The sequence below is a fragment of the Pongo abelii genome, chromosome 10 (assembly GCF_028885655.2).
Source record: "Pongo abelii isolate AG06213 chromosome 10, NHGRI_mPonAbe1-v2.0_pri, whole genome shotgun sequence".
Classification (NCBI taxonomy): Eukaryota; Metazoa; Chordata; class Mammalia; order Primates; family Hominidae; genus Pongo; species Pongo abelii.
Genome location: NC_071995.2, coordinates 15,781,996 through 15,797,990, shown reverse-complemented (window position 1 = coordinate 15,797,990; position 15,995 = coordinate 15,781,996). Strand labels below are relative to the sequence as shown.

The following is a 15,995-nucleotide window of genomic DNA, read 5'->3' as shown; positions in this document are numbered from 1 at the left end:
GAGGCACTGTGTTTGAATCTGCTTAGAAAAGGCTCAGTTGAGGATGGGAATCAGGAGACGTTAGACCCACTAGTTCTTTGGTTCTGTGATTGGTTCTTCTTGCCTGCCTTACAACTCCTGCTGCTTGGAATGGTTCATAACAAAATAGATACGCCCAGAACAAATTATCTTAACCAGATTCTAAAGCAGAAGTGCTTAGCCAACTCATAGAATTATTTAATTATTTAATATTGGCACTGCAAGGAACTTAGAGATTGTCATTTGACAAATAAGGAAACAGGTATAAAGAAGTAAATTTAATCAAAATTACATGTCCAGTTGTGGTTAGACTAGGAATAGAACTCAACTCAGTACAATTTCCATTCGGGCATAAATCAGCATAACTAACTGCTGTTGTTACTGTGCTGGCTAAGTGTCCGTACTAAGGTGTTGAAATTTGCAAAAAAAAAAAAAGCTAAATCAGTAAAAAGATTAACCACGTGCAACATCCCTTCGAGCACCAACTCCTCTTAGACTACATAAAGTATACTTCTAGTTATTAAACTACTAGTGAGTGCAGATTTTAAATTATACATCTCTCACTTACAGTGAAATTCAAGTGTAACTTTTAATGCCTCATTCCAATTCGAAACTCATATTTTTCTTACAGTATAAAATATTTTGGTTCATTTGGAACTATCTCCTAAATAATCATCCCCCCACCCTTCACAAAAAAAGGCTCAATTTATTATTTTTGTTTAGTATGAACAAAATCAAAAGCAAATCCACCAAACAAACACATACACATTTTCTTTTATGTATTAAGATGCATGGTGGAGTCTAATTTCAAAAACTACTTAGTACTTTTTTTAGAGTTAACTCTGGAAAAGTTAGCACATAGATGCACAACACTTTGCCTTTTGGGGCAATAATTCCATTGTTTTACACGTAGAGAAAATGGGCTTCTAATGAGAGAGAGAAGCTTAATGAAAAAAAATGCTTAAAATGGTATGAACCCAGTATTCACATTAGACAAAATCACTGCTACCACACGCTGCTATGTCTGGGGCAGACATTGTCTCATTTCCTGCATTTTATCCTTTTTGTTTCAGTTAAATAGCCAAAGAATCACACAACTTCATATAATTTTTATTATATTCCATTTCCCCCCTACTGTGGCATTCTGTGATTGAAATACATACCCTATTTATCATGGAAGCAACAGAGAAAAATGTCCCTGTCTCTCAGACAACTTTTAGTGCAAAGAGATGGAATACAGCCCAGAACTCTGTTTTCCAGTCTCCGGGGCTGATGCCAGTCCTTTCAAAAGGGAAGTCGGTACAAAGGACACTAAAGAACAGCAGAGGGAGAAGCCAAAGGGCATGGCTCCCCAGCATGTGTGATGCAGAATGGGCTGCTCTTCCTCACGCTGCAGCACTGAAGATGAAAAAAGAAAATCATTGGGAGAACAGTTGGAGACAAGTGCTCTAAAATAGTATTTTAGAGCATTAAATCATACAAAACTATAATCTCCCATTTAACATAAAAGAGTAGAGGGATGGAATATTCTGAAATTGCGAATCACTATGCATACACCATGTATGGGTTACATATTCTAGAAGAATGACAATAACATAAAATACACTTACTAAAATATTGAACAAAATCTAATTTTTAAATTTTACTTTTTGGAAAATACTTGAGCAATGTGCCGTGCTTATGGCAATGATCACTACACAGTACTGATGGAAGCAGAAGGCAAGGATATGGCTGGCGAAGCTGCATTCTACAGTTTATATTTTGGACAGGAGATTATATTTACAGTAAAGTAACAGAAAACAGTGGTCAAAAAAGGACTGCAAAATAGTTGATGAAATGAAAGTCAGAAACATGAGGTAGATAGAAAAAATAATTACAAAACCACCGGCTTACAGGCTACCCCCATGACAACAGAAACTTCTGAGTTTATTGTGTTGGTTGGTTGGTTGGTTGGTTAATGATTTGGGTAGTTTGGGTACAAAGAATTGAGTTAATAATCATGTGAATCACACCACTCTTTTTCGTGGTGTTATGCTATTATTAGTGTATGGGAGGCCTTATATTATTCCATTTTCTTTTCCCCTTCATCCCTTATTTTGACACCCACTGCCCTCCTCTTTCCCTTAAGCGCAGAGTCTAATGTGTTTGAAACTAAGCATGGTATTTAAAAGCCTGAGCTCCAAAGCTGGTCTTCCCTGACTCAAATCTCGCCTCTACCATTTATTATCTGTGTGACCTTGGGCAAGTTATTTAATCTTGTTACGGCTCAGTTTCCTCTTGTAAAATGGAGCTAATAGCAATATATACTTCATTGGATATTTGTGAGGATTAATGAGTTAACATAAGTATTTAGAACAGTTGTTCAAATAGAAGCAGTATGTGCTAGCTATTATTATATATTTACTTAGGAAAAATAGTGTTCTGTGTATATATATTTTAAATTTATATAAATTTTATATACTTATATATATACACTTCTAATCATTATAACCAAATCTGATATTTTTAAGATCCATGCATTTTTCTATATTTACTTCTAGTTTTCTACACGATATTCTTTACTATGCCACATTTAACTAATCTCCCCAGTGATAAACACCTAAGTTGCCTCTAATATGAGCTACTGCTAACATCACTGGGGAAAACATACCTTTAAATTGGTGGTTCTCAAAATTTAGCATGCACCATAATCACCTGGGGGACTTGTTAGAACACAGATTGCCCATAGGTCTGGGGTGGTGCCTGAGAATTTGCATTTTTAACAAGTTCCTAAGTGAGCCACATGTTACTGGTTCAGGCACTACACTTTGAGACCCAGTGCTGTAAGAACCTGGACCGGGTTTTTTCTGGTGCATGTACCTGAGAGGGAGATTGCTGAATCATAAGGTATGCCCACACCAAATTCTAGTAAATCGCTCTTCAAAATGATGTACCAGTCTACTCTGTCATTGCCGGTGTAGAGAAGCTGCCTGTAACCTAGTCAGGCATGATATTACCTAGCTTTATAACTTTATAATTTTTGCCAATCTTATGGTCATAAAATCATTTTATAAGCTTCTCTCTGGTAAGTAAGCAGGTAGAACATCATTCGATATATGTTTTCGCTAATTGGGCATCCTCCCCTGTGAATTTCTTCTTTGTATACTTTGGCCGTATTTCTTTCCTGTTCACTTATCTTTTTAATTTCTAAAATTTCTTTCATACTTCAGATATTAATCAACTTTTTGCTTATCATGTTACAAATATGTTCTCCAGTCTTTAGCCTATTTAATATTGCACGAAATTCTTAATTTTAATGTAGTCAACCCATTTTTTTAATCTCTTTTTTTTGGTCTGTGCACTAGCTTTTATATTTTGTTACTTTTAATTTTTTTAACTTTAGGTTTCACTCTTCAAATCTAGATGAGTTTAGATCTCTAATTCATCAGATTTACTTTTAATATATGCCCTAGAAGCCCAACTTTATTTTGTGCATTTAGTGGCCAATTCTTTTCTTATTGGTTCTAATCCGGATGCTACTGATTGAACCACTCATTATTTCCCTAAGTGACTTGTGGTGCCACCTCAGTCATATACTAAGTTCCTATATAAATATGAGTCTATTGTTAAGGCCTTGGTAAATCTGTGCATTCTGATATTAGTACCACACTGTTTGGAGTAATGTTATATAGTATTATATAATTTTAAATAAGTTTCTTGAGCTTCTCAAAAAGTCAGCTGGACATTTCATTTGAATTGCATTAAATTCTAAATTAATTTTGTGGAAAACTGACATGTTTTTAAAAATGTTGTTTCTCCATTTTCCTAGGATTTTCTTATGTATTCATGTCTTCATTTTCTATTACAAACTTCTAAAATTTGCTATTCTAGAAAATTTTTGTTTTTGTTTTTGGAGGGTTTTGAAGGGTTTTGTTCATTTTTATTACTTCCTAAATATTATTTATTTTACTACCATTGGAAGTAGTTTCCTGTTTTCTCTTACCTTTCCTACGTGGTTTTTGCTGATACAGAATAATGCTAGTGATACTGTATTTTTCTCCAGAATTTATGAGTTTGAAATTATTGCTTATAAACTTCATATTATTTTATTTTTATTTCAGCAGAATGTACAATTTCCTCTTCTTATGCTAAATTTTAATTGCATTGTCTCTCTTAATTTAATGGCAGTATTGTCAGATCTTTACAGCTCTGCCCTCTTTTTATATCTTTTCAAATACTATGCTTTGGTTTTGTTTTCTTTTTCATGATGTTTTTTCTTTTATTTCTTTTCTTATATTGTCTTGAATTTATTGTGTTTCTTCTCTTCTAATTTATTGAGTTGAATACCTAGTTCACTTTTTCTAGATTTTTAAGAGTTATAACATCTTCTGGAATCAGACAAGTACATTAGTTCACACAAACTTGCTTCTGGCCTTTTCCCCCATCTTCACCCTGATATACTGATAGAATCATCTAGAATTGTAATGCCAGGATTGATTTTGATGTAGTTTTGTTGTTTTGATGGACGTCTTGAATTCAGTTTCACTGGCAAAAAGTCCTACATCAATCTGAGTCGTATCTTTTTGTAGGTGATGTGCTCTATTCCCTAAATCCCTTTAGACTTCTTCCTCGTTGATATCCTTAAATTTTGTCATAATAGGTTTAGATATAGAGCTTTTTCCTCATGTTTCCTGCTAGTTCCTTTGATCTTAAATCTTTCATTGTTCCCTCACATTGAGAAATTCTCAGTCATTACAACCTCAATAATTTCCACTCCTCTATGTATTTTATTCTCTCCTTTGAGGCTCATTTTATAAAGGATACTAAGATTTCTTGTTCTATTATCCATACCTCTTATTAAATTTTACTTTTACATGTTCCTTTGTTTTACTTACTTACACTTACTGACACTTCTGGGAGAGTTCCTCAACCTAACTCTCATCAGGACATTCATTCATTCATTCGGTTCTTTATTTCTGTTGTTCTAGTTTTCACACAGAGAAGCACCGGTTGGCACTTATTTTTGACCTGTGGTTTCCATTTTATGTGATGAGGGGCATACTCAGGGCCACCCAGTCTTCTTGCACCTGCTAACTTCTCCTTCCCCTCACATAGCTTGGTGACCACTCTGCTGTTGATCCACCAACCTCCAGCTGGTACTGAGCATCTGCCATTTTTCTGCTTTGAAGAGGCAGTATGAGCAAGAGGACTCCATATAGTTCCACCTCCCCTCCATGCTGCCCAGCTCTCCCCTACTTTGGATTACTGTTCCTCACCAACCACCCAATACTGGGGTCTGACCACATTTTACTACCCCTAGAGTTTCTCATAGTTTTACATCATTTGGCAAGAACCATTCACCTCCTGGTAATATCTGTTACATTTCCAGAGTTGAGGTTTGAAAGGAAATTAGTAGCTTCTGTTGGTATGTTATCTTGTTAGAAACAGCAGTTTCCAGAAACTAGATTTTTTAGAAGCACCAAGGCAGAATGCATTTTGTGAAAATCACCTTCTCAATTTACATTGTTGAGGTCTCATTATAGAAGGAAAAGAGCACCAGGGAGCCGGCTTTTCAGAAAAATAAAATGGAATCTTCAGAGGAAAGGATAGGGCCAGGCATGGTGGCTGAGGCCTGTAATCTCAGCACTTTGGGAGGCCAAGGCGAGCGGATCACTTGAGGTCAGGAGTTCAAGACCTGCCTGGCCAACATGGTGAAACCTTGTCTCCACTAAAAATACAAAAATTAGCTGGGTGTTGTGGCAGGCACCTGTAACCCCAGCTACTTGGGAGGCTGAGACAAGAGAATTACTTGAAACCCGGGTTTCAGTGAGCTGATATTCCACCACTGCACTCCAGCCTGTGCAACAGAGCTAGACCCTGTAAAAAAAAAAAAAAAAAAAAAAAAAAGAAAGAAAGAAGAGGAAAGGGTAGGGTAGCAAAGACGCAAAGAGATTCCCCCTATTCTACACTCTGAAAGTCGGTGGCACCCATGTTAGAACTTGGTATGTCCAGGAGCTAAGTATGAAGATTCTACATTTTTGCACATCTGTCCTCTCTTTCTTAGACTACACAGTCCCTCATGCTGTAAAATCAGGAATACTTCTCCCATGCCCATTTTCAGTTTTAAGGATCAAATTAAAACTTGCATTTATTTACCTTTTTGTCTTTTTTATTTGCTCATTCCCTTAGAATCAACCTACCGACACCAAGCAACCATCGATGATGAAGTTGTTTCCATGGAGATACTAGACACTGCTGGTCAGGTGAATAAAGAGTTCAGCTAAAATATCTTTCTGGATCAAATAAAACTGATAAATCTATGCTATGAACAAAAATAAGGCACTTTTCTTCAACTAACTTTTGCATGCCTAAAACCTTTTTCTCTAATTAACTAGCCATTTTATATATTAACATATTTGTAAATATCTGTATATTCATCCTTATATAAACTGCCCAGTGTTTCAAGGGGGTTTTGAAAATACTATAATATTCACATATCATCTAGGTTAGACTCTCTCACCTATATTTTGTGGCATAGCAAGATATTAATAAGTTTTCATAGTCAAATGTGTTTTGAAATGCACAAATGAAGTTAAACAGGTGTCTTTACTGAAAGAATTCTCAGAGCTTCTAACATGCTTGTGTGTGAGTTTTTAATAAAGAAATTTAGTATATATTGTACTCTAAACTTACATGATGTCATATAAGTTTGTTTCAGAATACTTTATTTTAGATGTCTTTCTTGTAATATTTGGTATTAGGTCAGTCACTTCTGAGATTACAAAAGGGTTCATAGATAGGTTTAGTTTCCAGGTACAGAAATGACCACTGGCTGGGCACGGTGGCTCACACCTGTAATCCCAGCACTTTGGGAGGCCAAGGCTGGCAGATCACAAGGTCAGGAGATCGAGACCATCCTGGCTAACATGGTGAAATCCTGTCTCTACTAAAAATACAAAAAATTAGCCAGGCGTGGTGGTGGGCGCCTGTAGTCCCAGCTGCTGGGGAGGCTGAGGCAGGAGAATGGTGTGAGCCTGGGAGGTGGAGCTTGCAATGAGCCAAGATCATGCCACTGCACTCCAGCCTGGGTGACAGAGTGAGACTCCGTCTCAGAAAAAAAAAAAGAAAGAAATGGCCACTGGAATGACAGAAAGCTGAAGTTTTCCATGGTACTTTATCAATGACCTGGGACCCCCAAAAAGACTTGAATCAAAGTGTTTAAACCAAGAAATGTTCTTGAAATGAATTACCCACTTTTCCACTTTTCCGTCTCATCACCACCTACTTATTCTCTGAGCTTCACAGAGCACTGATTCTGAAGAGAGGCAGCAGGGAAGTGCATGCCTCCAGAAGTCATTTGAACCTGGGAAAGCAATGCTTTTTCAAATCATGTTTGCCACTTTCCTATGAAGGAGTGACAACCCACTTTGAGAATCACTTCAATAGAGTTTCTATCACTGGTACTACATGACATTTTGGGGGCTCTGAGATAGGAAAAGAAAAAAAAGCCAAATCCTTTAGCATAGAGTTGGATTCTCTAAATAGTTTGTCACAGTTTTTCGGGAGGCTAATTGTCTATAATCTGAAGAAAGAGAAAATTAAAACAAACAACAAACCAAAAAAAAATAAATAAACCAAAATGGCATCTTGCTAAATTTTGACTCTAATTATGATACTTAAAAGGTGGGATAGGGGCTACTTGTCTGTTAAAAAATTGCTAATTCCTTAATTGTGATGAAAAGTCTCAAAAGTGATGTGTTCAACTAAGATTATAATTTCTTTTTAGTTTTTATGATTACAGATTTAATGATATGGCAAGAAAAAAATTAAAAGCAGAAAGTTAAAATCTGTTAAATTAGAAAATATTCAGTTCCCTGAAATATGTTGAGATGAATAAGTCATGACTGTATTTAAAATTTATTTAGAAAGTTTGTACCATTCGAGTACCACGACATTTTAATGCCTTTGGATATAAAGAATAGTAATTAAGGCATTACTGTGAGCATTACCAGCATCCATCTATTTTGATTATTTCCGGGTCTCTTGACGGCCATTTTTCTTTGCCAACAGGAAGATACCATTCAGCGGGAGGGGCACATGCGATGGGGGGAAGGCTTTGTGCTGGTCTACGACATTACTGACCGAGGAAGTTTTGAGGAAGTGCTGCCACTTAAGAACATCCTAGATGAGATCAAAAAGCCCAAGAATGTGACTCTCATCTTGGTTGGAAACAAAGCTGACTTGGACCACTCCAGGCAGGTTAGCACAGAAGAAGGAGAGAAGCTGGCCACAGAATTGGCTTGTGCTTTTTACGAGTGCTCTGCCTGCACTGGAGAAGGGAACATCACAGAGATATTCTATGAGTTGTGTCGAGAGGTCCGTCGCCGGAGGATGGTGCAGGGCAAGACGAGGCGACGCAGCTCCACCACGCATGTCAAGCAAGCCATTAACAAGATGCTCACCAAAATCAGTAGTTAGGCAGCCCAGCTGAGGTGGACCAACTAATTGGAAACACTCTTCCCCTTCTGTTCCCTTTTCAAAAATAAAACAAAATATTGCATTCTTTGTTTCGATTCTGAGAAATGTCTGGGCTTCCCATTGTTTCTGGCCTCTCATAGGTTGGGAAGTTTTCGCGTGTTTTATGCAATTTCAGTGCTAACAACTTCTTCCTTTCCTGCTTGAAGAAGGTACACTCTAATGGCATTTGAACATGTAATCACCAGAGATTCTGAAATGACTGGTTTATGTTAAGCTATTTTTAGGCATCTCCACCTTGCTTAAGTAGGTTGAAGTTTTTTCAAAGGCATTTAAAAATTCAATTTCTTGTCAGATACTACAAATAATTGTCTTAAAAGTCTAAGATAGCAGAAAATACAGTAAAAACACAGGAGAAGAAGCTGAGCTATTGGAACAGGAAATAGAAGGAACTCTAGTTTCTGTTTGAAGTGAGGATTTTCTGAATTATCTAATATCATCTAGGTTTTCTTTAAAATTTTATTTTGTTCTTAAGTTTAAGCATCTTCTCACTAATGTTTTTCACTATAACAGAGAATTCATTTCAATTTGAGTTGGTTCTTTCAATGATCTATTGATCATTACACCCTAATTCTCCTTCCTTGCTTCAAACAATCTTTTCACTATAACAAAGGCAATAGGACACAAAATTCACCTCCTGCTGGGCCTTTTTTCATCAAGTCAGGGTGATATAAAAACATTGGAAATCTTTTCACCAAGCCCAGACTTTATTGAATGCTAGTAGAAGATGTAGAATTAGAGACATCTGATTTGCTTATCACCTTAGCAGAAAAACCACAGTCCAAAAGACAAGCAAATTAAGAATGGAGCTTAACCATGCCTCCATTGGGAAGTCTAGACTTTGAGCCAGGCACAGTAAGAAAAATTAGCCTCTGATTCATTAAGTTTGCCACATGACTTGTTTTGATATTTTGGATACATTAACTCACTTAGGAGAATTCAGAAAAGAATGGGTGATTAAAGTTCATTATAGCTGAATAAATGTGTCTAAAACAGATTCTTGTATTCTGAAAATACAGTCTACAACTGATAAAACTTCATGATTCTTTTCTCCCCCATTATGCTCCTATATATATCAAGATTTGGGTACTTTATTTTAGTAGAAAATATATATCTTTTACATATGTATGTATTTATAAATGCATAGATATATGTATAAAAATTTGTAAGCGTTAACGGCATTAATTCACCAGTGCATTTGGACAACTTGATGTAACTGACTTATTTTATGTGACTGTAATAAAAAGCATAATTTTCTCATTCTGTCATATTTGGGTAATCTTTCTTGTGATAACATGAAACATTTATAATTTGAAGGGAGACTCAAGGGGACAACTGAATTGCAAACTTGACAAATCAGTGAGCCTGATATAAAAAAGTTAGCTCCTGTTGAATAAACTAGCTGCTTTTGGAGTCTTTAGGTGCTATTTTAGGTACTTTATGTATTATCAAATCTTCACAATCACTCTGTGCAAGACTAGTACTGTAAGCACAATTGTAGAGATAAAGATATTGAGTCACAAGGGGAAAAATGTAGTAAAGCCAATTTTGCATAGCTATTTAGTGTGTAGAACCAGGATTTGAACCCAAAGAGTCAAAAAGTTGGATTCCAGACCTCGCATTATTAACCATTATATACTTCTTATCCTTGAGCTGTAGTGGGGAAGATACTGAAGCAGATAATTCACTTTAATTATGTTTTTGTTCACTCACTACAAATCTTTGTACATGTTGGACACGTAACTTGATACAAATTAGTCTATTTGATGGTGTCTGATCTGAGCCTTAAAGTATACATGAGAGTTATCCAAGAAAGAAATAGGGTAAAGATATTCTAGGCAAAGGAAATAGCATGGGATCAAAATATAGAGACATGAACAGTGATGGTAAGTGTGGTCATGCAAAGGAGTTTAGAGGGCCACATATATCATTTTTAGGGAAAAAGGGGAAAGAGAACAAAAGGGAATAATTTTTTTTTTAATGAAGGGGCAGGAGGGAAGAAAGGAAGTCAAAAATTCCTATTCCTGCAAGCAACTACCTACTAAAGAATCAAATTGGTAAACTTAGCTATGATTCATTTTCAGTAAAGTCTTTTCAGACAATGTAGGGGACATGGAAGCAGATAAAAATTATTTTTGAAATTTTGTTATCTTCTAGAATTAGTCACTTTGATTCTCTCATATCTATACTTGGAAATATAGTTCAACCAATTCCTGTTAAAACTAAGCTCATAAGGAAGCATAGTGAAATACATGGGTGTCATTCTTGAGTCAAAAACTAAGTTAAACACACAGTCACCAACACCAGAAACTACTCTAGATATGTGAATACAAATCCAGACATTAAAAACCAAACAACCACTGGCATAAGTTTCAACCACTAATTACAGAAGAGCATGAGACTGTATAAATATAAATTGGTTATTTCTCTCATGCCCCAGGCTTCTCCTCAAATGTAAAATTATAAATAAGTTAATACTATTAGTTGTTTAGAAGCTGAGCTTCATTTTTATGAATGCCAATGAAGCAAGATTCACTTTGTAAAAAGTAGAGACAGTGTTTTATTTTCTGTATTAAAAGCATAACATCACTTGGCCATTATGGAATAACAGGGACCAGATTTACTCTTACATATTAAACAACTAGAAAAAAAAGTCAGATAAAATATACAGAACAACGGTTTTCAGATATTGAACAACAAGCAATACGGTGCATTGATCCCTAGAAGGAGGGAAAGAAATGATGTAAACCCTATGAATGCTTCAGCTTACTGCCAAGTGACAGGTTCCAAGAAGCAATACAGTTAAAAATAAAAAGGAAAGAAAGAGAGAGAGAGAGAAAGAAATGAAAGAAAGAGAAAAAAAGAAAGAAGAAAGAAAGAAAAAAGAAAGAGAAAGAAAGAAAGAGAAAGAAAGGAAAGAAAGAAGGAAGGAGAAAGAAAGAAAAAGAGAAAAAAAGAAAAGAGAAAGAAGAAAAAGAGAAAGGAAGGAAAGAGAAAAAGAAAGAAAAGAAAGAAAGAAAAAGAAAGAAAAAAAGAAAGAAGAAAGAAAGAAAGAAAGAAAGAAAGAAAGAAAGAAAAAAGAAAAGAAAAGAAAGCCTGGGCATGGTGGCTCATGCCTGTAATCCCAGCGCTTTGGGAGGACAAGGCAGGTGAATCACTTGAGCCCAAGAGTTCAAGACTAGCCTGGGCAACATGACAAAACCCCATCTCTACTAAGAGCACAAAAATTAGCTGGGCATGGTGGTGCATACCTGTAATCCCAGCTACTGCTGAGGCTGAGGCAGGAGAATCGCTTGAGCCCAAGAGGCTGAGATTGCAGTTAGCCCAGATCATGCCACTACACTCCAGCCTGGGTGACAGAGTGAGACTGTCAAACAAACAAACAACAACAACAAAACACCGCAGAACTTGGTTGTCTCATTGAGTTGAATAGACAAAAATCAGAATTGGGGGAGGTCAAGTTTATAAGAATCTGTGGGATAGAATGTCTGAAAAAAGGAAACTTAACAGAGAGAAAATTCCGTAGAAGTACAAAAGAGTTCCTTTTAGTCTTTGGCTTAGTATGGAACACATGGTAAGAGGATGCTACCCATGAATGAAGCAAGAAGTGCAGCAAAGCAGTAGGTCAAATTTTGGGGGGATCATAAATAAGGCTGAGAATAGTTTGTACTATTGAAAATATCATGTAATATAGAAGTAATAAACAGGATCTTAGACACTGTGTTTATACACAGGACATTAGGACATTGTGTGAATTGTGAGTCTAAATTAGTGCCAGACCAGGATGCTAAGTAACTGCTCTAACACAGCATAAAAGGCAGCCTGAAATTGATAGAATTGAGTCGAAGTAACTTGATTTTGTGCTGGAAAAAAATCCAACACACTATACAAAAAATAGTAAAATCTTGCGCCTGATAAGATAAAAATTACAGTGGCTGGCATCCAGTCAAAAATTATTATGCCAAAGAAGCAGGAAAATATAATCCATAAATAGAATAAAAATCAATCAATCAATAGAAACAGACAAAAACATGACAAATGCTAGCATTAGCAAACAAAAAAATTAATACAGCCATTATATGTATATGCTCCATATGTTCAAGAAGGTAGGGAAAGATACAAACATAGTGAGTGAAGACAGAAATAAAAGTTATAAACAAGACCCAAATGTAATCTCTAGAGACAGAAAATACAATATCTGAAATAATAATACACTGTGTAGCATTTACATCAGATTAGACTCTGAAAAATTGACCAGCTTGATGACATAGTGATAGAAACAATCCAAATGAAGAAAAGAGAGGAAAAAAGACTAAAGAGATAAAAATGAACACATCATCAGTGATTTCTGGGATAAAACCAAGCAGTCTAACACATATGTATATAATTGGACTCCCAGAAGTAGTGAAGAGGATGGTGGGACCAAAAAAAAATGAACGAATAATAGCTGAAAAAATCCATATTATAAACTCTCAAATCCAAGAAAATCAAAAGACCCTAAGGAGTAAAAAACAAAGAAAACAATATCATGATACATCAAAATCAAGTTACTACAAAACTATGATAAAGAGAAAATCTTAAAAGTAGCCAGTGGGGGCCGGGCACAATGGCTCATGCCTGTAATCCCAGCCATTTGGGATGCCAATGTGGGAAGATTACCTGAGATCAGGAGTTTGAGACTAGCCTGACCAACATGGTGAAACCCTGTCTCTACTAAAAATACAAAAAATTAGCCAGACATGATGGTGGGCACCTCTAATTCCAGCTACTCGGGAGGCTGAGGCAGGAGAATCACTTGGACCTGGGAGGCAGAGGCTGCAGGGAGCTAAGACCATGCCACTGCACTCCAACCTGGGTGACAGAGTGAGACTCCATCTCAAAGGAAAAAAGAAAAGAAAAGAAAAAAAAGCAGCCAATGGGGAAAATAGACACATTAAGTACAGCAAAACAAAGGCAAGAATGACAGCCAACTTTACTTTCAAAACTAGGCAAGCCAGAAGTCATTGGAATGAAATATTTAAAATAGAAGGAAAAGAAATGTCAACTTACTATTCTATTCCAAGTGAAAATATATTTCAATAATAAAGGTAAAATAATGATAAAAGATCTAGGAGAATTTATCACCAGCCAGTCTGTAATGCCAGAAAGGTTAAAGGACATTTTTAGGGCAAAATATATAATAACATTAACACCAAGGAAGGGTGGGAATAGATTTTAAGTTTCTGAAACTATATGTAAAATATCATAATATTATTTTGAGATAGGCAGTGATAATAAGTTTAATGCATATGTTGTAAAGTTTAGGGCAGCCACTTAAAACTAAAACAAAGAATATGAATCGCTTGAACCTGGGAGATGGAGGTTGCAGTGAGCCGAGATCACACCACTGCACTCCAGCCTGGGCAACAAGAGCGCAACTCCATCTCAAAAAAAAAAAAAAAAAAAAAAAGAGAATAAAACCTCATTGTTTGTAATCCAGGGAAATTCTTGATGAAGGCTTCTTGATTGTTGATACTACTTTATAATTTATGAGATCCTGCAAATACTTATAAAACTTTTGTTCTATCTTTTATATATAAAACTTTTGTTCTGTCTTTCTCTCCATCTTCTTGCTGTTTGAAGAAGCAAAGAGCTTATTGGAAAAAGCAAGATCATGCATTGAAGCAATGCACAGGATATTGATTGCTTCTATTCCCTGAGGTTCTGAGTCAATCTATATGTACACCAGTAGTGTCTAACTTACAATTTATGCTCCTAACATTTGCTTGTAAATTGACTTTTTGGAATGCTCAATGCAATTTCCCTGGAAAACAAAGTTATAAATCATATTTAGCCTCCCCAGCGAGTCCATAGCAACCTATTTAACCCATAACACAGCACTTTTCCTGATAGGGAATACACTAACCATAACATTTCAAAAAGGGCAGGTGTCTTTTTAGCATCCCCTTGCCTATCCTTCTATATATCTCTCGCACATTGCAGTAGCTCTCCTTGAACTCTTGATTTTATAACTTCTTTGAAGAGTACGGCAAGTTAGGAATTTTTTCAAGAGGGTGGTTGATAACACAAATACATCCAACTGATGATATTTCAAGTAGCTTAGAAAAGTGAAGAAAAACATTTTACATAGAATAGGGGAAAGATTCTTTAGAATAGAAGCATGTACACACAGAAGCAGTTACACCTAATCCCTAGAATGAGTTCCTATAAATTGCCCATAAACATAACAACAGACAAAAGGGACTTAGTAATTATCTAATTTACCAGCATTTTTCAAAGTGACTTTCTTGATTCTACAGGCAGCTATTAGGTATCATTAATATATTTTTAAAAGGATTTTTTTTCAAACGAATTTGGAAAAAAAAAAGGTGGATTAACTCAAGGAAAGTAAGTTTCACTATAGTGTAACTTCTTTGAGCTTTCACTATGCTAATGAGTGTTGGGAATCAGGAAGAGGAGGTTAGTAGCACAGTGTTGCCTAAACTTGCTTGACTGTGGTGGTGTATCTCACAGGACTAGTGTTCTGTGAACTGTACTTTGAGAAATAATGCTTTCATTTTACCTTCAAAGAATCTCTTCTACATCATCAAGGCTTTTCTTGAACAACACCAGTAATGAAAAGTTCTCTGTTCTTTAGGAGAGGTCCTTTGTAGGATGTGCTGTCCCTTTAGAGTAGCACTGCCCAATAAAAATATAATGTAAGCCATAAGCAAGTTTAAATTTTCTATTTATTAGATTGTTTACCAGATTCTTATTAATTGCTTAAATTTAAATTATTTAAATGTAAAATGTTTACACACTGGGCACACATAGACATAAATATGGGAACAACAGACACTGAGGAATAAAAGAATGGGGAGGGTAGGAGGGGGACAAGGTTTGAAAAGCTTACCTATTTGGTACTATGCTTACTACCTGGGTGATGGGTTCTATTGTACATCAAATCTCAGCATCACACAACATACCTTTGTAACAAGCCTGCACATATATATGCCCTAAATCTAAAATAAAAGTTAAATAAAATAAAATGTTTACATTTAAAATAAGAAAGAAACACATGGCATTCATTTTGATATGTTTTATTGAATCCAGTATATCCAAGATAATATTGAGAGACAGGACTAGCTAGATTTCCTAGGCCGACTAAGGATCCCTAAGCCTAGCTGGGAAGGTGACTGCCTCCACCTTTAGACACAGGGCTTGCAACTTAGCTCACACCCGACCAATCAGATAGTAAGGAGAGCTCACTAAAATGCTAATTAGGCAAAAACAGGAGGCAAAGAAATAGCCAATCATCCTATCCATGAGCATGGAATGTTCTTCCATTTGTTTGTATCCTCTTTTATTTCCTTGAGCAGTGGTTTGTAGTTCTCCTTGAAGAGGTCCTTCACATCCCTTGTAAGTTGGATTCTTAGGTAATTTTTTCTCTTTGAAGCAATTGTGAATGGGAGTTCACTCATGAT

General features: G+C 35.9%; 1 protein-coding gene across 4 annotated transcripts in view; it reads left to right on the top strand.

Moving 5' to 3' along the window:
• Positions 1 to 9,800, top strand: part of RERG (RAS like estrogen regulated growth inhibitor) — a 113,867-nt gene extending 104,067 nt beyond the window's left edge. For 2 of the 4 annotated variants that reach the window (XM_009247510.3, XM_009247508.3), the window contains 2 exons: positions 6,187 to 6,260; positions 8,068 to 9,800. In XM_009247510.3, coding sequence (XP_009245785.1) covers positions 6,187 to 6,260; positions 8,068 to 8,475 — 482 coding nt within the window. In that variant the 3' untranslated portion in view covers positions 8,476 to 9,800. The remainder of the gene's footprint in view (positions 1 to 6,186; positions 6,261 to 8,067) is intronic. The other 2 variants (XM_054526887.1, XM_054526888.1) reach the window with 1 other exon arrangement.
• The last annotated feature ends 6,195 nt before the right edge of the window (positions 9,801 to 15,995 follow it).